This window comes from Pan paniscus, chromosome 4 (genome assembly GCF_029289425.2).
Source record: "Pan paniscus chromosome 4, NHGRI_mPanPan1-v2.0_pri, whole genome shotgun sequence".
NCBI classification, from domain to species: domain Eukaryota; kingdom Metazoa; phylum Chordata; class Mammalia; order Primates; family Hominidae; genus Pan; species Pan paniscus.
In genome coordinates, this window is record NC_073253.2 from 141701244 (window position 1) to 141723936 (window position 22693).

A 22693-nucleotide genomic window follows, 5' to 3' on the forward strand; every position below is an offset into this window, starting at 1 on the left:
TTGTAAATGAAATCAACCACATCAAATGATTAAATCTGCCTGTAAGTGTGAAGTGACTTACACAAGGTCACTGGGTAGTTGGCAGGGTCTGGACTAAACCTCAGGTTCCCTCAATCATAGTTTATACAATTTGCCCCCATATATCGGTAGCATCTTTTTATTTCTTGCCCCACCAGTTAAAGTATTGTCTTTAGCATTGAGGAGATTGCGTATCTGGATAGACAACTTCTATTATAGAAAAATACCTTATGTTTGTATTTCCATGATGTTCTTGTGAAATATTTTTGTTCCTTCTATTCATGCAAGTAGGCTTTTGTTTTTCAGAAAGGTTGTAAGTGGTAGGAATGCAAATCACAATAGATGGAAAATTTATAGACGTTCCAAATACCATTAAAGTAACTTCCAGAGTCATTTGTATAGATCCTTTCCCTAGAGCCTTTGTTTACCTATCAATACTTAAGATACTTGCAATCTAAATTTCCTTATCTATAAAATGAGGATAAGAATATTCTGGTGTTATCACTGACTAGCTGCCTTAAGAAAATTATTTTTCTGTGCTATCATTTCCTCTGTAAAAATGGTGTCAAACTTACCTTATTGGGCTGTAGTGAGGATTAAGAGTTAATATGGATAATGTCTGTATAACCATGCTGGTATATAGGAACTTTACTATCATTATTAAAACAATAATGTGTTTTAATGTGTTGCAACAGTATACTAAAGGGAACTATATACTAGTGGCTAAAGATAATAGAGAAGTAAATGGGAGATTTCTTCATAGCATTTATCATAATCGAAAACTCAAATTAGGAATAATGATCCTGAGAGGGCCTGTAGAGGCCAGAAGTGGGAAAGCAGTTTGAGGTGACATTTGAACTAGAGGCTGAGTAATGAGAAGGAGCTAGTTATGTGAAAATCTGGGGAAGAACATGCTCGGCAAAGAGAACAGGTGCAGAGGCTTCAAAGTAATAAACTTGAAATATTTAAAGGAAAAGACTAGAATTTGTGGAAAGGTTAATGTGGGCCAGGTTATACAGGGCCTGATATAATAATTATAGTAATAGTAGCTAACATTACTAATATTAATATTATTTAACACTTACCAGTACTATTACTGTCCTAATGTTACAGAAACAGTAATGATAGCTAATAACTTAGATGGCACTTACATACTAAGCACTATTCCAAGTACTTTATTATTAGCTCATTTAATCCTCATTGCAGGTTCTGGTGAGGTTGTTGTGATGAAGCAGTATAATATAAAGAGCCCAGCCCATGTTCTGTGCGTAATTAACATCAGAAAATGGCAACTTTAGGCTATTCAAAAAAGGAAATTATGTGAATTTTGTCACCATTTTAGTGGCAGACTTTTGAAAACCATAACAAATTAATAATGAAATGCCTTTTACAGATAAACACTGCTAGGTTTTGTGGGGGAATGAAAGTAATGATAGTTGAAGTAGTTTACTGTGTACCAGCTACCACCCTAAATGTTTCACCGAGATTATCTCATTGAACAGAGATATCAGATACCTTTTCTGTTCCTTACTCATTCACATCTGAGGAAACTCAAGGCTCAGAAATTATGTAACTAGCCTGACAACAGAAGACGGAGTCCTAACAGGGCTTTTTTATGGTTCTGGATCTTAAATGCTTAACTTCAAGCTGTAACCAGGAAGTATGAAATTGTACAGAAATGAATACTGTAGACTTTTTGAAAAAAGGAGAGGCAGATGGAAAGAAAATCTAAGAGTAGGGTACATTATTAACTCAAGCCTGAAAGAGTGTCTTTCCTTGGTGGTTAACTTTTTTTTGCCCTAAAAGGTTGGACATTCCTTCAGTAACAGTGGCCTCTGTCTTTTGGGGATGCATATAATTTGAAAAAGACCTTCTGATTATTTTGATGCAATCCATATTCCTTTTTTTTTTTTTTCTTTTAAGACAATGTCTTGCTCTGTCTCCCAGGCTGAAGTGCAGTGGTGTGATCTTGGCTTACTGCAGCCTCCACCTCTCAGGTTCCTGCTGTTCTCCTGCCTCAGCCTCTTGAGTAGCTGGGATTACAGGCAAGCACCACCACACCCGGCTAATTTCTGTATTTTTAGTAGAGTGGGGGTTTCACTATGTTGGCCAGGATGGTCTCGAATTTCTGACCTCAGGTGATCCACCACCTTGGCCTCCCAAAGTGCTAGGATTACAGGCATGAGCCACCGGGGGGCGTCCGGCCCATATTCCTTTTTAACTCGTATTTTCTAACCTTTGGATTGTAGGATCATTTGCAAATTTGATTAAATATACTTGGTGTAGTAGTTCTGGACTTGTTTACAGTCCTGGTATAACAAGGATTACACCAGGACTGTAAACAAGTCCAGAAGGCAAATTGTTGTTTTTTTTTTAATTTTTTAATTTTTTTGAGACTTGAGTCTCGCTGTCTTGCCCAGGCTGGAATGCGATGGTGCAATATCAGCTCACTGCAACCTCTGCCTCCTGGGTTTGAGTGATTGTCATGCCTCAACCTCTCAAGTAGCTGAGGCTACAGGCGTGCACCACCATGCTTGGCTAATTTTTGTATTTTTAATAGACACAGGGTTTTGCTATGTTGGCCAGGCTGGTCTCGAACTCCTGGCTTCAAGTGATCTGCCCACCTCTGCCTCCCAAAGTGCTGAGATTACAGGCATGAGCCACTGCTCCTGGCCTAAATTGATTCTTTATTAGGATTTTTTTGGTGTGTGTCAGAATTGAACTATGATGTGGTAAATTTAGAGAAAGTTCAAAGGGTAATCTATAAGCAGAGGGTTGAAAAATGTCAGAAAGTTGAAAGAGCCTGGTAACGAGAGACTATAAGAATGATTATTTTCAAATATATAAAGAATATAATTGTTAATTCCTCTCTTGAGGACAGAAATGTAGGTTTTTTATGTATAATGTAGATGTATAGTAGCTACTGGGAATACCATGATAGGTACTCGGTAAATGGGTGGAATTGTAAAAATAATTTTTTTAAGATCCTGCATACCCTACTTGTAAGGTAGTTTGGGTACTGTATCACCTAGGTATTCAGTGGTTCCTGCAACAAATACTAATACTAATATTTATTGAGCCCTACTATGTACAGATCTATGTGCTAGGGATACAAGAGTGAACACAATTCCTACTCTGAAGGAGCATTTGCCTGTGTTTGAATCCTCTCTTTATTTTCTTTATTTATTTATTATTGAGACAGAGTCTTGCTCTGTTGCCCAGGCTGGAGTGCAGTGGCACAATCTCGGCTCACTGCAACCTCCACTTCCCAGGCTCAAGCAATTCTTCTGCCTCCGCCTCCCAAGTAGCTGAGATTACAGGCATGCACCACCATGCCCGGCTAATTTTTTTGTATTTTTAGTAGAGATGGGGTTTCACCATGTTGGCCAGGTTGATGCTGAACTCCTGGCTTCAAATGATCTGCCTGCCTTGGCCACCAAAGTGCTGGGATTACAGGCGCGAGCCACCGTGGGCCACCTGAATCCTGGCTTTAGTACTGAACCAGTTGTGTGGCCTTGGACAAGTGACTTCTTTGCTTTAGTTCTTTATCTATAAACTGAGATTAATAGTATCCATCTCATTGGGTTGTTTTGATGATTGAAAGACTTAATTTTTGAAAAGAGCTTAGAGCAAGCACTGCCTGGCTCATAGTAAGCACTTTTAAGAGTTAATAATTCTCTTTACAAAAGCACTTGGGGGAAGAGATAGGTAATACTATCTCATGTGATATTACTTATTTGCTTAAATGCTATGGAGAAAATACATTAGGGTGTTGAGAGTGAGGGGTGGTGGGGCAGTGTGCCCTACAGGGAAAGGCTTTCCCTTTAGGTAGAGACTACTAATGATCTGCTAAGTGACCCCCCTGCCCCCTTTAAAAACTTTGGAAGTAATTTCAAATTTACAAAATGTCGCAAAAATAAAGCTAGGGTGTTATTCAATGTTAATATTTTACCTCTTCTGCTTTACTATTTGCGTGCACACATGCATCCTCTTTGTTATTCTGAACTGTGAGGGTAAGGTATACCTATGGCTTTTTACCCTTCAATACTTCAGTATTTTCTAAGAATAGAGATATTATTTTACTTAACTACAGCCTAATTATCAACTTCATAAATTTGTAATGATATAATACTTTAATCTGTTGTGCATATTCCAGTGTTGTCAGTTGATCTGGCAATGCCCTGTATGGCATTTCCTTCTGTTAGTACAGAATCCAATCTAGAGTTAAAATTGTGTTGTTATTGGCCGAGCGTGGTGGCTCACGCATGTAATCCCAGTACTTTGGGAAGCTGAGGTGTGCAGATCGCCTGAGGTCAGGAGTTCGAGACCAGCCTTGCCAACATGGTGAAACCCTGTCTCTAAAAAAAAAAAAAAAAAAAAAAAAATTGTGTTGTTATGACTCTTTAACCTTTTTTAATCTGGAGCATTTCCACAACATTTCTTTGTCTTTTATGGATAACATTGACGTTTCTGAAGAATACACATCCCCCTTTTAATAGAACATTCCTTCCGGCCAGGCGCTGTGGCTCATGCCTATAATCCTAGCACTTTGGGAGGCCGAGGAGGGCAGATCGTGAGGTCAGGAGATCAAGACCATTGCCAGCATGGTGAAACCCCATCTCTACTCAAATACAAAAAAAAAAAATTAGCCGGGCATGGTGGTGCATGCCTGTAGTCCCAGCTACTTGGGAGAAGAATTGGTTGAACCCGGGAGGCGGAGGTTGCAGTGAGCCGAGATCATGCCACTGTACTCCAGCCTGGCAACAGAGTGAGACTTGGTCTCAAAAAAAAAAAAAAAAAAAAAAAGAAAAAGAACATTACTTCCTTATTCTGAGTTTGTCTGATACTTTCCTCATTGTTAGATTGAGGTTATACATTTTTGGTCGTAATAGGTGATGTCTTGTCCCTCTCAGTCACACATTATCTATCTGTCCTTCTTAGATGATAATTAGTTTTGATCACCAGGTCAAGGTATTGCCTAATTTCCTTATTACGTAGATTACGTAGAGTGTTTTTTTTTTTCATCCTTTCTTGCAACTTTAAGCAGCATGTGGGTAAATACTTTAAGACCATCAGATAACCCTCTTGTCTAAATTTTTGCCTAGACTCGGCATCCATTGATCATTCATCCAAAACTAGATCATCCATTGATGTAAGTTTTTTTTTTGTTTTTTTTGTTTGTTTGTTTGTTTTTTGAGATGGAGCCTTGCTGTGTCGCCCAGGCAGGAGTGCAGTGGCTTGATCTTGGCTCATTGCAACCTCTGCCTTGCGGGTTCAAGTGATTCTCCTGCCTCAGCCTCCCCAATAGCAGGAATTACAGGCGTGTGCCTCCATACCTGGCTAATTTTTGTATTTTTAGTAGAGATGGGGTTTCACCATGTTGGCGAGGTTGGTCTCAAACTCCTGACCTCAGGTGATCCACCTGCCTTCACCTCCCAAAGTGCTGGGATTACAGGTGTGAGCCACTGCACCCGGCCCATTGATGTAGTTTTTATCATGACGGTTGCAAAATGATGACTTTCCAACTCCACTTAGACTTAAGAACCTTTTAAATTTGATGGATGTAATTAGAGATCAGTAGCTACATTTTTGTAATTTTAAGAAAGAAAAATTTATTCCTTGCTTTCCCATGCAGGATGGCCCAACAGCAGGCCTTGAGGTTCCGAGGTCCGGCTCCCCCACCAAATGCAGTGATGCGAGGCCCACCACCTCTGATGCGACCTCCTCCACCTTTTGGTATGATGCGAGGCCCTCCTCCACCACCACGGCCGCCCTTTGGACGTCCTCCTTTTGATCCTAATATGCCACCAATGCCTCCTCCAGGAGGGATACCTCCACCTATGGGCCCTCCACACCTCCAGGTAAAGAATGTAGAGGTTGCCATTTCTTTGTTGGCATCATTATCAATATTATATATGGGTTTTGAGTTAAAAACTTACATTCTTAAATAGTTTCAGTTTATAGGAAAATGGGAGCTAAAGAGAAGATCCATATATTAATATGTTTCTTCTGAATTAGTGGTAGCAGTAATTACTATGGAAATTCAGAATAGGACTTTAGATGGTGATAGAGAAGTATGTGTATAAAACCAGGATTCAATAGTTTTTACCTACCTTTAGGTCTGTGAATTGGCTTTAGTAATGCATCTTCTTATGGGAAATGAAGTTTGAAATTTTAAGATATTTTTGAGTGGAGAAAATTTATTTTCAATGATATATGTTGCCAGCAAGTCTAAAAATATATGTGTATATATTCCTGAGTAAGTCTTCTTCCTGGAAATGTTGCCTAGGATAGAATCTGGAAAGTGACAGCAAACACATTTTATAAGCACATAGTTGAATTTTTTTTCTCCCCTGGGGGGGAAAATAGGGTTATCTTACTCTTTTTGAAAACGATTTATTATGGGATTTCTTTAAATAAAAACATTTATGGTATTTTAACTTGGGGCATAGATCCTTCTCCAGTGGATCCAGACTTACTGTCTGAAGTGAGGTCATGAAGGTATCAACTCTCAAATGTCTCATTTTGGGATTGTATTCTTTTTGAGTATGTATCTATGTTTTCTTAGTTTAGTCTGTATAATTCTGAAACCAAATAAATATAGTGGTATCATCTGCCTTCCATTAGCTTAGACAGTGAAGAATGAATCATACTAAAAATGGAAGAAGACAATGATGTGCCATTTAAGTGATGTTAATTCTGTTTAGATAGGGTTGTGGTTATGGAAGAGGCAGGTTTTAATACTTGGCTTAATAATTTTATGGCCTTCCTAATAACATATAGCCTCTCCTTCCTTTAAACACACTGTTAAATGGTTTTATATTTGCTTCAAGGTTAGAATAAGAAATAGTTTTTTAACTTATTCTGGTATAATCTTTAACGTGAATTTGTTCTAATTTGTGACTTTAAGAGTTAAACCTACTTTGGAGTATTATAAAATGTAACGGACTAATGTAACCCTCTCATTGAAATATATCAAATGTTGTGCTGAGATACTTTCTAATGTCATGCCTTTCTTGGTCTTGGATAATTGTGTGGCTTTATATTAAGTCCAAGTGATTTTCAGCCAAGGGCTCATGAAACATGTTTGGGATAGATATTTTATATAACCTAGATCTGGTGTGCTGACGCTTGAAAGATACTCAACTGAATCCAGCAAAGATTGGAGTATGGGAAAGACATTTTTAGGAAAATAAAGTACAGCTTCACACTATTAGCATAGTTTGAGTTCCATTATCCAGATTAAGCTGCTTTTGATAATTGAATTTTAATGTTACTTACAGCTTATAGAGGAAATCTTTTAAATCCCTGCTCAGAATGTTTTTATAATGTCATAATGTCAAATTTTTAATTTTGAAACTCATTTTTATGCACAGTGAAAACTTTTTCTTGAAGGATTCTTCAGGAAGCTGTGGAGACAGTGATGTGCCTGGTATTAAAACAGGATATAAAAATCAATTTTTTAAAAAAAGTAATCCAGCGCCCTGTGTGTGAAAATCAGATCATGTAGAAAGAAGAAAGCAGAATTCACTGACAGTGTTATAACCCAGAGTTGACCACTATTAGTAGTTTGATGTGTTTCTTTCTAGTTTGTTTGGTAATTTTTGTTGCAGACATTTTGCTTCTATGACAGGTGAATGTGTTTGAATAGACTATAAAACTAGTTTCTCTTACAGTGTTTGACTTTTGAATAGAATTCAGTAATAATTTGGAGGAAAAGTAATTAAAGTGACCATTACTGTTTTTGTGAATTAACAGAGACCACCTTTCATGCCTCCTCCCATGAGTTCCATGCCTCCTCCTCCGGGTATGATGTTTCCACCAGGAATGCCTCCTGTGACTGCTCCTGGTACTCCAGCACTACCTCCTACGGAGGAGATATGGGTTGAAAATAAAACTCCAGATGGGAAGGTAAATAATAAAATATATTTAAGTTGTCATTTGTTGACAGAGGAGTAAAACTTAAAGAGTTCTGGCAGATTGAGATCAGTGATACTGTCATTTAAGAATGAGCCCTGGGTGAGCAGGGAATGGGGTAAGACTTCAGGAGAAGCTGACTGGATTCAGTTTTTGTGCAGCAGATATATAAGGTTGCCTGGAGTGCTAACACACATTTACCTGTGATTCTGGAAGCTTCTGGTCACATTGGTACCATCTGCCTAGCACATACCAAATTCCAGGCTCCTAGAAGGAAAGCAGGTGTTCAGCATAGCTGGTTTAGGCACATCGAGCCATTCTTATCAGTAAGGGAATGTCAACCCTCCTGAAATCCAAGTTCTCGGACTCCAGATAAGGGTCAGCAGGGCTTTCTACAGATAGCTGTCTCAGGTCTGTTATGTTGAATTTCTGCATAAAACATAACATGGGTTTTCCTTTGTGCTCATTATAGAAAATTGGGCTGTGGGGTGGAATTACCTATTTTTGTTGTTTTGTTTTTGTTTTTTGAGACGGAAGTTTCACCCTGTCGCCCAGGCTGGAGAGCAGTAGTGCAATGTTGGTTCACTGCAACCTCTGCCTCCTGGGTTCAAGCAGTTCTCCTGCCTCACCCTCCTGAGTAGCTGGAGTTACAGGCACCTGCCATCATGCCCAGCTAATTTTTGTATTTTTAATAGAGACAGGGTTTCACCATGTTGGCCAGGCTGGTCTCGAACTCTTGACCTCAGGTAATCCCACCCGCCTTGGCCTCCCATAGTGCTGGGATTACAGGCGTGAGCCACTGTGCCTGGCCCTAAGTTATTTTATTTTATTTTATTTTTTATTTTTTTGTTTTTGAGATGGAGTCTCGCGCTGTCACCCAGCCTGGAGTGCAGTGGTGTGATCTTTGGTTCACTGCAACCTCCGCCTCCCGGGTTCAAGTGATTCTCCTTCCTCAGCCTCCCAAGTAGCTGGGATTACAGGCGCCTGCCATCACGTCTAGCTAAATTTTTGTATTTTTAGTAGAGACGGGGTTTTACCATGTTGGCCAGGTTGGTCTCAAACTCCTGACCTCAGGTGATCTGCTCACTTCAGCCTCCCAAAGTGCTGGGATTACAGGTGTGAGCCACCGTGCCCAGCTATTTTTTATTTTTGAGATGGAGTCTCCCTCTGTCGCCCAGGCTGGAGCGCAGTGGTACGATCTCGGCACACTGCAGCCTCCACTTCCTGGGTTCAAGTGATTCTTTTGCCTCAGCCTCCCGAGTAGCTGGGATTACAGGTGCCCGCCACCACACCTGGCTAATTTTTTAATATTTTTAGTAGAGATGGGGTTTCACCATTTTGGCCAGGCTGGTCTCGAACTCCTGACCTCAAGTGATCCACCTGCCTCTGCCTCCCAAAGTGCTGGGATTACAGGCATGAGCCACCACGCCTGGCCCTACGTTATTTTTAAATAGCTTTAAAGATAAAATATGGTTCCATTCTTGTTTTTAATAATAATTGACAGATTTTATGATACCATTGATTTTTGCTTCCGCTGCAGGTTTATTATTATAATGCTCGGACACGTGAATCTGCATGGACCAAGCCAGATGGAGTTAAGGTTATTCAGCAATCAGAACTGACACCTATGCTTGCAGCCCAGGCACAGGTTCAGGCTCAGGCCCAGGCGCAGGCTCAGGCCCAGGCGCAGGCTCAGGCCCAGGCACAAGCTCAGGCCCAGGCTCAGGCTCAGGCCCAGGCCCAGGCGCAGGCCCAGGCCCAGGCCCAAGCCCAAGCCCAGGCCCAGGCTCAGGCTCAGGCACAAGCTCAGGCCCAGGCCCAGGCCCAGGCCCAGGCTCAGGTCCAGGCCCAGGTCCAGGCACAAGTGCAAGCACAAGCAGTTGGAGCTTCCACCCCTACGACCAGTAGCCCAGCACCTGCAGTATCCACTTCAACATCATCATCCACCCCTTCCTCTACCACTTCTACCACAACAACTGCTACTTCAGTTGCGCAGACAGTATCAAGTGAGTACCACTCAGCATGTGTTTTTATATAGGGGCTAGAGACATGAACAAGTAGGGGACTACATTTCATATTGATCCCAGTGTTTCTGGTATTATCCTTTAATACCAGAATTATTTAAAATACATTTTTGACACTAAAACTTTTGGGTTAGAGGAAAACAGGAATTTATATTAACAGGAGAAATTATTTGCCCAGTTGCGGTTTATGAAGCTAAATTGAGAAAGTGCAAAGTTAGCTGTTCCACTTGGCCAACAGTAATGCCGGGCATTGTGGGTTTGCAAAATAAGTGTAAGTCTTGGTCCCTGCCTTACAGTTTCCAGTATTCCTAATCGAGGAGGCAAGAATAACACGTGTTAAACAATTAGATATTGGTGTGCAAAACTATACAGTGAGAAAGATGTAAGAATTTGAGAAGTGGATAAATGAGTGGGTGGACTACATGGGTATTTATCATGAAGGAAACGGAGTAGGGTTTAAGCAGGTTCACAGGTAAGGAAAGGATTTTCAGGTAGGAGAAGCAACATGAATAAAGGTCAGGAAAATGATAAATGTAGTTTATGGGTTTTTAGGAAACTTCTGAGGTGAGAGGGTGTTTTTTTTTGAAGGGTCTTAAGAACTAGGCAAATAGGTGAGACAGGCACTGGGGGCCTGTATAAATGCAGTATTTTGGAGGATTTTTTTTGGTGTTGGTTTTTTGGGTGGTGATGAAATAAGGGAGGTTTATTAGGAGCTTCTCAGTAATCTCTTTTAGAATAGTTTCTAGACTGGGATGCGAGTAGGTGAATTGAGGAGTTGCCATAGAAGGGAGCAGTCAGAAAGGCAGGAGAATTTTCAGGTGTAAACTCACAGAGGCCCAAAGAGTAGATCTTTTCTGAAAAGGTGAGAGTCGATTAATAGCAGATTTCAGAGATTAAGAGAGGGAGACAGCTGTTAATTTGCTTAAAAGATTGTTATTAATGTGACAATATTGCTTTCTTTTTGGGGGGTTTCTTTCTTTTTTTTTTTGTATTAATATATGGATGTTGCTCCTTACCTTGCAGGTTGAGACTAAGCCCGAAAGTACTTAAATAATGATTTTTTTATTTGATTATTTGTTAATGGCACTTGTCTGAAGATACACAGCTGTCCCTACAGTGTGATTTTAATTTGTATTATTTTACTACCAGGATAATTGATAAGAATAAAGAAAAAATGTGGGGTTTTTTTGTGATTACTTCAGGGACTTGGGAATTATTAGTGTGTAAGAAATACGTATAAGAGAGAAATTAATTCACATTGGCTTCAAATTTGAATTTATTTTATTGATAAAAAGCAACTGAAGCAGTCAAGTAAGGTACATATAATATGGGGATAGCCTTTAAAGATCCTCTTAATGGTTTTTAGACATTTTGTAGCGGGGGAATGTACTGAACAGGAAAATGTGAATGGAGTTTTACAAATCTGTTTGCTTTTGTAGCGAAGGTGAAATTTGATATGAAAGTATAACAGTCATACTAGCTAGTTTGTTAAGGGTTGTTACCTTTTTATAGGTTTAGTGCTTCCCAAACCTCTGTGGCAAGGCAGGAGACTACCAGTTTTTATGGGAGACCTGTGGCAGTAATGGGAGAAGGGGATTAATAAAAGCAATGTAGTTTTATGTGGAGGCTCTGTGTTGCTTACATTTTCTTTCCTGCGTTCTTAGAAAGGAGAAATAGTAGTGCTTCATTTTGTTTTAGGAAAGGTGATGAGCTAGATAATTTAACCATACTATATATAGTCCATGTCTGTTTTCAGAGTAGTGTGTCAGTAAGCTCATAGCTGTCTTGTGTCTTGTTTGTCAGTTTTGCTTTACTCTTCAGTGATTGGGAGGACTTTATTCCCAGAACTATAAAATAGCAAAATCATATTCTTTTTACTGCTTTTAAACATCAATTTTGATGTTGTCTACGTATTCCAGTGTGTGTTTTTATTTTACTTGATTTAGTATCATAAAGTGTTGTCTTACTGCAATCTTAATATTTCTCCATCTATTATATATAGTCACTTGTCTTTTTTAGTTAAGATCCGAGGCTGGGTTAGTATATTTTGAGGCCTAGTGCTTCACTAGCTACTTTAGCAAATGAAGTTAGTAGGAATTTACCCACTGGAGTCTTAGATACCATTCTCCCAGTTTCCCATTATTTTATTGCTTTTGTTCTTTTCCTGTCGTGACTCATGGCTGCTAATCAAATTCAGAAAATGCTGTGCTGGAAAGTAAGAGGAATGGGTTGTAAATATTTTTTGTCATCTCCATTGGTGTTCTTTTCCACTTGAAATTTGATGCCCTTATTTATTATAAGTACTATAGTACTTTGGATCACAATTTTAGCAATTATCTGAATACTATAATAATATTTAAAATTTAATTTTCTGAGCTACAGTATAGATCTGTGGGGTAAATGGGACTAAAAATTAAGAATATATTTTAATCCCAGTTGAGCATAAACTCATTTTGTGCAAGTTTGTGAAAAATGATGAAGAAATCCTACTTCTCAGGGAAGTTGAGAACAATGACCAGATACATTTTCAGCCATTATAGTAGATTACAAATGCTAAATGGTATATGTATGGGACTGGGCAAATGTTGCATGTACTTTGTATTTTTCACACTGTTATAAAATTATATTAATATGATACTGTACCCTAAGGCTAGGTCTATGCTAGACCAACAATTCATTCCTGGGCCCCTGAAGATACTTGTTTGGCCCTGCTGTCTATTTAGCCAAGGTGAGTCCCTCATTAACAAGTATGAAATTGCTCACATCTTCCCAGCCTAAGTGAGTTTTTCATTATTAGAAGCTAGAAAAAGATACTGACAGATTTTGTTGTCAGTTGGATTATTGCGTGATTTGTATTAAATAGTGTGCTTTTGTTTAGAACAAAGTTGGCATAAAGATTGGGAAAGCACTGTTTTCATTTTATTTCATTTGACAAATTCATTCTTAGTCCAATACAGGTAGACATTTTTTTCTTTACATCAAAAAAAGATGAAGTATTTGTTACCAAAGAATTACCAAAATGAATTTTATTTTGGAACTAGATGGGTTATGAATAAATAACAAAATTGTTTTGTAACATATGAGAATTGAAACTGAAAAGTGTGAAATAAGGATTTTAGTTTTTAGTTTGATTTTAAATGCAATTACTAGGAATGGGATGTTTTATTTTCGATATTTAAAAATAATGTGTTAGCAGAACCCAAATGATCCTGAATTTCACATTTTCCTGGTCTCTCACGATGGAAACCTCAGTTTAAAAAAATTTCATTTTTTTAAAATAATGAGATAAACCTGAGTTGTTTTTGATTCCATTCATTCATATCCAGTTAGTCATTAGTTATTTGCTTATCTTTTTCTGTTATTTTCTTCCTATGCATCTGTGAGGTTAATTCATCAAATGAAACCTGTTTATTACTCTTCCATACAGGAACCTTTAGTTTGCTATATACCCATTTACCTTCATGAAATCACATAAATAATGTGAATGCATTCTTATAAAAAGTTCAAAGTCTAACAAAACATATATATTAATAGTAAAATGTGAAAGAGGCATACACAGAGGGTAACTACCATTAATGTATTTTGTCTTGTATTCTACTAGATCATTTTCTCTATATTTACCTAAGTTCTGCCCTTTTCCTATCCGTTTAAGGGCATACTCCTTAGCCTTTTGTTCAAGGGTTTCTAATTTCTGCTTCTGGCCTACCTTTCCAGCCACACAACTCACTAGTTTTGTTGGTATGCCTACTGTTTCACTCATTAATTGCTTGCCTTCAATTTTCTAAACAATTCCTTTTGGTTCTTTACTCTTTGCCTTATTCATACTTTTCTCACTGGTTTTTTTTTTCTTCTACCCCCTTCCTGCTCTTTTTCTTGTTGAAATCTTAATTTTTCAAGGCGCAGCATCCCAATATAAACTTTTCTATACCCTCTCACAGTTAGAAATGTTCTTTGGGTCTTGATTTTTACTCCTATATGTTTATCCCATTTTACTTTGTATTCATTTTTGTATTTCATTTAACTATTTTCAAGCTTCTTGAAGATGAGACCTTTTGACAAATTTCTTGCAGTGCATAGAATGGTCCCTTAAATACTTAAATTACTGAATGTGTGAATGATGAATGAATATAGTAAAATGATTTATGAAGGAGTGATACATGTTCTTGTTTTATCTTTTATCAGCACCCACAACACAAGATCAGACCCCAAGTTCTGCTGTTTCAGTTGCCACGCCTACAGTTAGTGTTTCAACTCCTGCTCCTACAGCCACACCTGTGCAAACCGTTCCCCAGCCGCACCCTCAGACGTTACCTCCTGCTGTTCCTCATTCAGTACCTCAGCCAACAACAGCAATACCTGCTTTTCCACCAGTAATGGTACCTCCGTTTCGTGTTCCCCTTCCTGGCATGCCAATTCCACTTCCAGGTAAACCAACAGATTATAATGGTCTTTCCAGCTATGTTTTCATATTGTCAGTTAGTTTGTTCTCATGTGTCTGTTGCGTTTGAAATTTGCCTTGAATCTCACCTGTTTGAAACGTTTTTGAAAGATTCATGGCTAACTGCAATATTTTCTCTTAAGTTTTGGTAAATGTCCTTTTTTTGTTGTTGTTTACATGTCCTAAAATTAGAGCCACATTTAAAGCTACACTTATTTTGGATAATGCCCTCAATGAGTTAAAAATGATTATCTTTTCATGTAAATAATGTTCTAAATGCAATATTTTTGAAGGGTTGAGTTTATGAAGTTGAGAAATCACGTCACAATAGCTAACACAAGTTGGATGATTTATATACAGTGCACTGTTGTAAGCATGTTACATGCATTAACTTCTTTAATTTTTACAACCCATGTTACGAGATAGGTACACAGACAGGTTAAATTACTTGCCCAAGGTCACATAGCTAATAAGTGATGATGTTGAGATTTGAGCCTGTGCCCTCCACATCCAGATAGTAAGCTTTTAATAACTATGTTAATACTGGGAAGAAAATGTGAGTGATTTAACTATAAAACAATTCATATAAAACAGGAACTAGAAGGTTCCCTCATAACAATTATGAAGTAAAGCATAATGTGCATCATTTAAAAGTTTAAATTGTTATGGTGAATTAATGTGTTATATTGTCTTAAGAGAAGTCATTAAAACTAGAGAAAGAATTAAGAAATATTGTGGAGTGGAATTCTTACCATAGGGTTTAAAAATGATAGGGTTGGGCATTCCAAATTTGAATGCATTAGTTTTTGTCAAACACATTTAATCCTTGATCCATGGTTCATTCTCCTTGTGTTATAGTTGAAAGTATTGGTACCTTAGAGAGGTCAGGTTCACAGGGCTGGTTTGTAGCAAAGATGAATAGAACTTAGGCCTCTTGTCTCTCAAGTTCACATTCCATCCACTTATTCCTACTTTCTTATACTCGTTTCTGTGTAAGAATACAGTTGTGATACAGCTATTTCTTAGATTTGCACACATCTTAATTATCACTATTGCACTGGTTGTCTTTTTCTTTGTGACCGCTCTGAAAAGGGCACCTTCAGATATACCTTGTCAAGAAAGAAACCAAAAATTTCAGGTTTTTTTTTAATTTGGAAAACCTTGTATACATTGTTGATGTAGTGTTAGATAATTAAATGCCCATTATGTGGTGTTTAAGAAATTCAAATCATTTAAAAAGAAAACAAAAGATGTTTTCCCTGCTATTAGGGATTATCCCTTTTCTAGATTAAATTTAAGACAAGCAGCTGGATACTTTTCTCTATGTGTAATTTTTCTGGGAAAACTAAATCATAGATGGAGAATAGCCTGTTATTTGTCACAACCTCTTTTTGTAATTTTGGTCTGCTTTAGGGTTAAGGACAGTATTAAGACCAGATCGTGGATTCTGAGTGATCTGAAGGAGTTGGGGTTGCTCATTTTGTAGAGGGAAGATTGAGAGGTAGCATGATAATGTTGTTGAAGTATTTTGAAAGGCTGTCATTTGAACAACTTTTGCTTTTCTTTAGAGGTTCTTATTAGGACTAATGGATGAAAGGTACACAATAGCAAAATTTATTTCTATAGAAAGTAGAAGTTTCTCACAATAAAATCCCTCTGGCTCTAGCTTCATTTTGATGTCATATTTTCCCCAAAATATGATGACATATTTTGATGTCATATGGAGCAAGCATATCCTTGCTCCATCATTAAAAAGATTTGGACAGGTGGTGGTGACCATTTGAGTCACCAAATGAAGCAGTTACCTGTGAAGTTTGGCAGTAGAAGGCATTCAATAAACAGCAGCCATTAGTGACATTTTGGGGGTCAGTTGGAAGAGAACTTGAATTGGATAGTCTAAGATTTCTTTGGAGAGAGTGAGTGTCATACAAAGTGATATATTAGGCTGGGCACGGTGGCTTATGCCTGTAATCCCAGCACTTTGGGAGGCCGAGGTGGGTGGATCAGCTGAGGTCAGGAGTTTGAGACTAGCCTCAACATGGAGAAACCCCATCTCTACTAAAAATACAAAATTAGCCGGGTGTGGTGGTGCATGCCCAGCTACTCGGGAGGCTGAGGCAGGAGAATTTCTTGAACCTGGGAGGTGGAGGTTGCGGTGAGCCGAGATCGCGCCATTGCACTGCAGCCTGGGCAACAAGAGCGAAACTCTGTCTCAAAAAAAAAAAAGATGTATTAGCATCAAATATTAGTTTGTTTATTAAGACTTTTTGGTATTGATATTTGTTCACTTTTCTCATTTTCCCTTTTAACTCAGTCCTACAAGGTGTTTAGTAAAAAACAAGGACAAAGAAGACTTGTTTTTTTCTTCCCCAAATCTTTGGTTTTACAAACAATGAGATTTGTGTCTCCTGGTTTTTGCCTTTTAATTCAATTCAGCAATAAGGTGAATGGGAAGGATTTGTATGTAATTTGTCTTGGAGGCTTAATTTCTCTTTGAAATAGTATTGTATGGGTCTCATGAGGATGATTGAGGAACGGATGGTCAAACAAGATAAAGGGAAGGAGTGGAAGAATTAGGTAAAATACAAGAGTAGGCGGTGGAGTTTGGATAAATGGGTCTAGGATTATAGGAGTTCTACTTCTAAAACTATAAAATCTTATCTGGAATTTTAAGAAACTTAACTGTCTGTGACATTGGAATCATCCAAAATGCTGAGTGGAATTTTCTTATTTCTTAGATAATAATTTGAGGACAGAGTTGTAGGAAAATGGAACAAAAGCTCCCTCTAAAAAAAAAGGTTAAAAATTTAGATTTTTATTTTGCGAGTATTCACAATCTGCATGTAATCACTTTGAGAGAAACTTCAGTGTATCTTTTTAGCATGAGAAGAAACACAGGACCTTTCTATATGGTCTGTATGTTGATAGTCAAATAGAAGAGTTCTGCGAGCCCAACTGATTTTTAATAATGGTGGTTAAGCCTATGTATGAATAGATTTGATTTTCTTCTGCATAAGTTGTATAGTTAAAATTATTTATTGGAAGATGGTTTTGGAGAACAGTCTTTGAGAGTAAAGTTCATATGTTCGTAAGAATTGAATTTCCTGTGCTGAGTTTAGTAGGTTCAGTGCTCCTGCAGATGGCAGTATTTATACTAATTAAACTTAATCCATGCTGTAACTTCCTTAACCAAATGAATTTTTCCATTGCTTTCTTTCAACATTAGGGAAAATAAAATTATACATATAACTTTATTCAACATGCTTTCATGATCCAATGTTTTTATTTTAGTTTTAAAAGTTAATAGAAAGTTTACTTTATTCTTTATATAAAATAGTAATTAAGAAATAAAGGTACTTTTCAATAATTGACACTATTTTCGTTTGCGTGTGTGAACATAGTTCAATTGTATACAAACCCAGGAGTTTAATTTTACTTTTAGTCTCAGAGGTAGGAGAAATTTTTTTCCTGTCCTTTAGTGGGGAAAATAGTTTATTGTTACTATTTTTAATTTTTATAGGGTACCAACTAAGCTTAGTTTTTTCAGCTGAAAAAAATAAAAAAGTAAAAATTATTGCCCCCATACTTTTCTTCAGACTTTGCCCTTTTCCTCTAAAAGTTTTTAATTTTCTCAGTTAATCAGTCTTAGTTTTCCAGCTTTTCTTTTCATTCCCTTTTTAAAAATCACCATTGTAATGCATCATGATGAGTCTTCATTCTTCTAAGAACTGTACATAATTTTCATTCTTTAATACATGTACTACTTCTTTAGTCAGCTTAAATGATAGAAGTTTCTGCAGCCATCAGCCCAAATAGTCATTAGTGGTATTAAAGGGGCTGTATGTTTCTTAATGTTTTAGCCTGCTTCCACAGTGTTCTAAGGCCATGGGGTTCCATAGAGCAGGCACTAAACATGGATATTTTGGCATTAGTGAAATGCTACCTTCCTCTTCATCTTTGCCTTTCTTTTATTTAAAGTATTATTTGCAGTGGAATATTTGGATCCATCTCATACCTTACTTTCTTCCTCTCCTCACCACCCCTAGCTTATTCCTTTTTTACTTCTGCATGGTTGTACTCCATGCCTCAGCTCCTGCATGTAGTTTCAACTTAGCGGCAGCATAGAGAAAGTGTCTTGTCAGTGTCATGCTGCATCTGCCTTTTACTGGTATCTAAGCAACAGCAGCATGGGTTTGATGTCCTGTGGGAAAATGTCCCACATGAGAATTTGTTATGTATGTGTAATGAAGGGGCTTTCTTTTGTTGAATTTAAACTCTTAAGACTCCTTCAATATGTTCAGAGCTGGTTTGATAAAAAGGTAATTGATGGTATCATTTAGAATTAGTGTCATTGGATTTGGCAGCACTTCCCACAAAATGTCAAACAGAAAGAAATTTTACTCCATTCTTGGTCTTTTTCATTGGAAATAGCATTCTAAATTGTAGTGGTAAATTATTTCCCTGAATCCCAGTGGTAGCCGACATACAATGGCAGCTTTCCAACGTATGCTTGCTTATCCATTTTACAGGTGTAGCAATGATGCAAATAGTCAGCTGCCCGTATGTAAAGACAGTCGCTACCACCAAGACCGGTAATTTTTAAAACCATCTTAGTTTGTTTTGTCTGTAAGTTGGCATGGTAGTGAATGTTGTTGTTTATCCTTTTATTTATTTTTTGCCCAAGTGAGTGGATATTTTTATATTTTTCTTTTTAATGAGCAGTATAAATGCAGTTGTCATATTTGGCCAACACTTAATTTTCCCAATTGCCTGTAGTATTAGCTTCTTTGGTTCACAAAAACAAATAAGGTCAGATCACTTTATATCTTAATTTATGTAATAAGTGTAAACAACTTCATTCTCATATTCATAACATTTAATTTTATTTTTGATGTGTGTTTTTAAGTTAAATATAAAAAAAATTTCCATGTGTAAAGTGATGTGATTATGCTTGCATGCTAGTGAGTATATGTGTGTGAATACATGTGTATAGTATACATTTACATTTTAAAGTTATTGAAGTAAGATGACTACCTGAAACTTAAAATTCAGTATAGGATTTGAGGACTTTTTTTTTTCCAGTTTTGATTCACATATCCTTATTTTAATAGTATTTTATTTATATATTACCAGCTTATTTAGCTGTCTTGTAAAAAATATAAATCTTGGTTTGTCTTCTAAAAAGTAGACGAGCTTTGCTTTCTCTTAGGAAAAGAGTAAACAAAGGGTATAAGGATATTTGAGTTAATCATTTAGAGTCGATAAACTCAGTCATTTGCTATAAAACTGAGAATATTCATACCCTTTTAGTTACCTTAAAATTAAAAATAATTTTGCCTAAGGAAATATGTGTAGTAAATATGTTTGTTGTCTTCATTAGAATTTGATAAATTATCTTTATAAAAATATATTTCTATTCATAAGTAGAGAATATACCATGTTTTTAAATATTTATTATGTTAAGACTTTGTCATAGGTGAGATCCAAATTTCTGACTGTTTTTAAGGGTTGAATTTCTGTGTCTAATTGAGTTTAGGCATTAGAACTAAAAATCCAGGGAAATAGAATTAAGTGGTATTTTTATGTCACCTTTTTATATGATTTTTGTTTTGTTCCAACTGGTCCATTCATTTATTAATATTTAATAGAAAGATTTAGCTCATATTTTAGAGTTTTATTTTGTATTGCGGTTTGATTGTGGATCTAATTTTTTATTATTCTTTTTTTAGGTGTATTGCCAGGAATGGCCCCTCCTATCGTACCCATGATACATCCCCAGGTTGCTATTGCAGCTTCACCTGCTACCTTAGCTGGAGCAACAGCAGTTTCTGAATGGACTGAATATAAAACAGCAGATGGGAAGACATATTATTATAATAATAGAACATTAGAATCAACCTGGGAAAAACCCCAAGAACTAAAGGAAAAAGGTATATAATGGTTTTAATGACTTGGAAAGTAGTATAAACTGTAATAAGTAGAATGGTATTTGAAATTCTGAGTTAATTTCTTTTTAACATATTTGAGGGATTTTCTAATTACACAGTCGTTGGATTGTTTATTTTTACTGAATTGATAAATATTTATTTTAAAAACTAGTTCTACTTACATGTTTGTCATCATTTTTTTCCATCTGGAGAAATGGTTATACATATGTACATATGTATGTACATATTTTTACTGTTAGGAATTTTCTAATTATATTGCATAATTATTGTAATCGTCATTGAGATTGATAATACAGATCAGGAAGGAATGTGTTTTTTATATGTGTTCTGAAGAAAAAAATTTAGGCCCTTAGGGTCTTAGATGTAGAAGATTCATAATTTTCTATATCACAAGCTGCTATTATTATTGTTGTTTTTAAAATTTGAGACAGAGCCTCACTATGTTGCCCAGGCTGGTCTTGAACTCCTGGGCTTAAGCAATCCTTCTGCCTCAGCTTCCCAGGTAGCTGAGGATTATAGGTATGTGTCATTGTGCCCAGCTCACCAAACCCCCTTTTCTATTCCTAAGTATCTTAGTATCTTATCCCTTTTAGCAAAATGAATGATTGCTACAAATGATATATGAATGACCTGAAAGATTTAATGTCCCTTCGAAGTCAGTAGGTCATCTTCAAATCAGATAGTTACCTGATTGGTATAGCAAGGTATTTGAAGTTGTGCATTACATAAGATTCAAATCAAAGATATTATAAGGAAGGACATTTTATCTTCATGGTTAATACTTGGGAATGGAATATCTTAATTGCTTATTCTCTGAAAGTTCTTAGAAAATTACATCAAAACCTTTGAGTGACATTATCTTAATTTTTTTCATAGAAAAGTTAGAAGAGAAGATTAAAGAGCCAATTAAAGAACCCTCTGAAGAGCCTCTGCCAATGGAGACGGAGGAGGAGGATCCTAAAGAAGAGCCTATAAAGGAGATAAAGGAGGTAAAGGGCCATGACCCGTTAACCTGGGAGCCACATTAATTGTTTCCTACAGCTTACTTGTATCTGAGTATCTATTGGATAGATTTAAAAATAATTGTTATAAATTTGATCTCTGAAATTTTAGGATTCTTGCAAGTTCTTAATTCAGTTTTTTCTTTGAAAGTGTCATTAAATTACTTCTTGTACTAAACTGAGATCCATAGAAAGACAGGGCCTTGGACCAGAGCTTGGACCTGATCTCTAACCTTCTGACTTATAAACTGAGTGGTATTTGTTAAAATTATAAGTGTAACTTCTTACTTGGGGAATGTTAGATATATTTTATCTGTCCTTTCTGCTGTTGTGTTCTTGCATAGCATGATCCATGTATAGCACTAAAAGAGTTTTTTATTCAGTGAAGGATCAGTGGTAGTCGTGTTTCAGTAGTGGGAAAGCTAGCAGAAATAAGAAACAACCTTAAATGAAGAGGTATGTACTGTAGTTCTCCATATCTGCTCCTAAGCACATGGTTAGTGAGTCTATAAGACAGGACAAGCTGCTGCTGCTGGGTTCTGCTATTGTGAAATTCAGCTCTTTCTGTTGGATGAGGATTTAGAACTTTCTTCCTACTCAGAATCTCCTCTCATTCTAGCAGCAGATTTTGTGTTGATTGCACTTTGAGCTGTTTACCTTCATGTTTTTGTGGAACATTCAGGTATTGTTAATGTGATACTAATTAGAGTAATATCATTTCTTGTAGGAGCCCAAAGAAGAGGAGATGACTGAAGAAGAAAAGGCTGCCCAGAAGGCAAAGCCAGTTGCTACTGCTCCTATTCCTGGTACTCCATGGTATGTATTTGGCTCAAGTAGTAATTTTTTTTTTTTTTTTTGAGACGGAGTCTCACTCTGTCACCAGGGCTGGAGTGCAGTGGCACGATCCGGGCTCACTGCAACCTCCACCTCCCTAGTTCAAGCGATTCTCCTGCCTTAGCTTCCCGAATAGCTGGGACTACAGGCACACGCCACCATGCCCAGCTGATTTTTGTATTTTTAGTAGAGACGGGGTTTCACCATGTTGGCCAGGATGGTCTCGATCTCTTGACCTCGTGATCCGCCCGCCTCGGCCTCCCAAAGTGCTGGGATTACAGGTGTGAGCCACCGCGCCCGGCCTCAAGTAGTAATTTTTAAAAATCATACTTGATTGTTACATGGTTTATTTTGTAGAAAGAAAAAGTACTTTAAAAAGTGTATGTCAAATATGTTTTTATCTACTGAATATTTTGGCCTTTGTTTGTTGTATTTGAGTTATTCAAAACTGAAGTTCAATTACTACAAGTGTCTTCCTAGTACTACTCTCCATTAATGTGTATTCTTCATAAT

At 37.1% G+C, this 22693-nt stretch overlaps 1 protein-coding gene across 12 annotated transcripts in view; it reads left to right on the forward strand.

Moving 5' to 3' along the window:
* Positions 1-22693, forward strand: part of TCERG1 (transcription elongation regulator 1) — a 64320-nt gene that overhangs the window by 2271 nt on the left and 39356 nt on the right. For 6 of the 12 annotated variants that reach the window (XR_008625444.2, XR_004671692.2, XM_034960722.3 and 3 more), the window contains exons 2-9: positions 5654-5879; positions 7777-7929; positions 9476-9941; positions 14142-14384; positions 18927-18989; positions 20127-20327; positions 21222-21334; positions 22074-22162. Coding sequence is in view for 10 of the 12 variants with exons in the window: in XM_034960722.3 (XP_034816613.1) it covers positions 5654-5879; positions 7777-7929; positions 9476-9941; positions 14142-14384; positions 18927-18989; positions 20127-20327; positions 21222-21334; positions 22074-22162 (1554 nt within the window). In the remaining 2 variants the exon portion in view is untranslated. The remainder of the gene's footprint in view (positions 1-5653; positions 5880-7776; positions 7930-9475; positions 9942-14141; positions 14385-18926; positions 18990-20126; positions 20328-21221; positions 21335-22073; positions 22163-22693) is intronic. The other 6 variants (XM_034960724.2, XM_055112749.1, XM_034960725.3 and 3 more) reach the window with 3 other exon arrangements.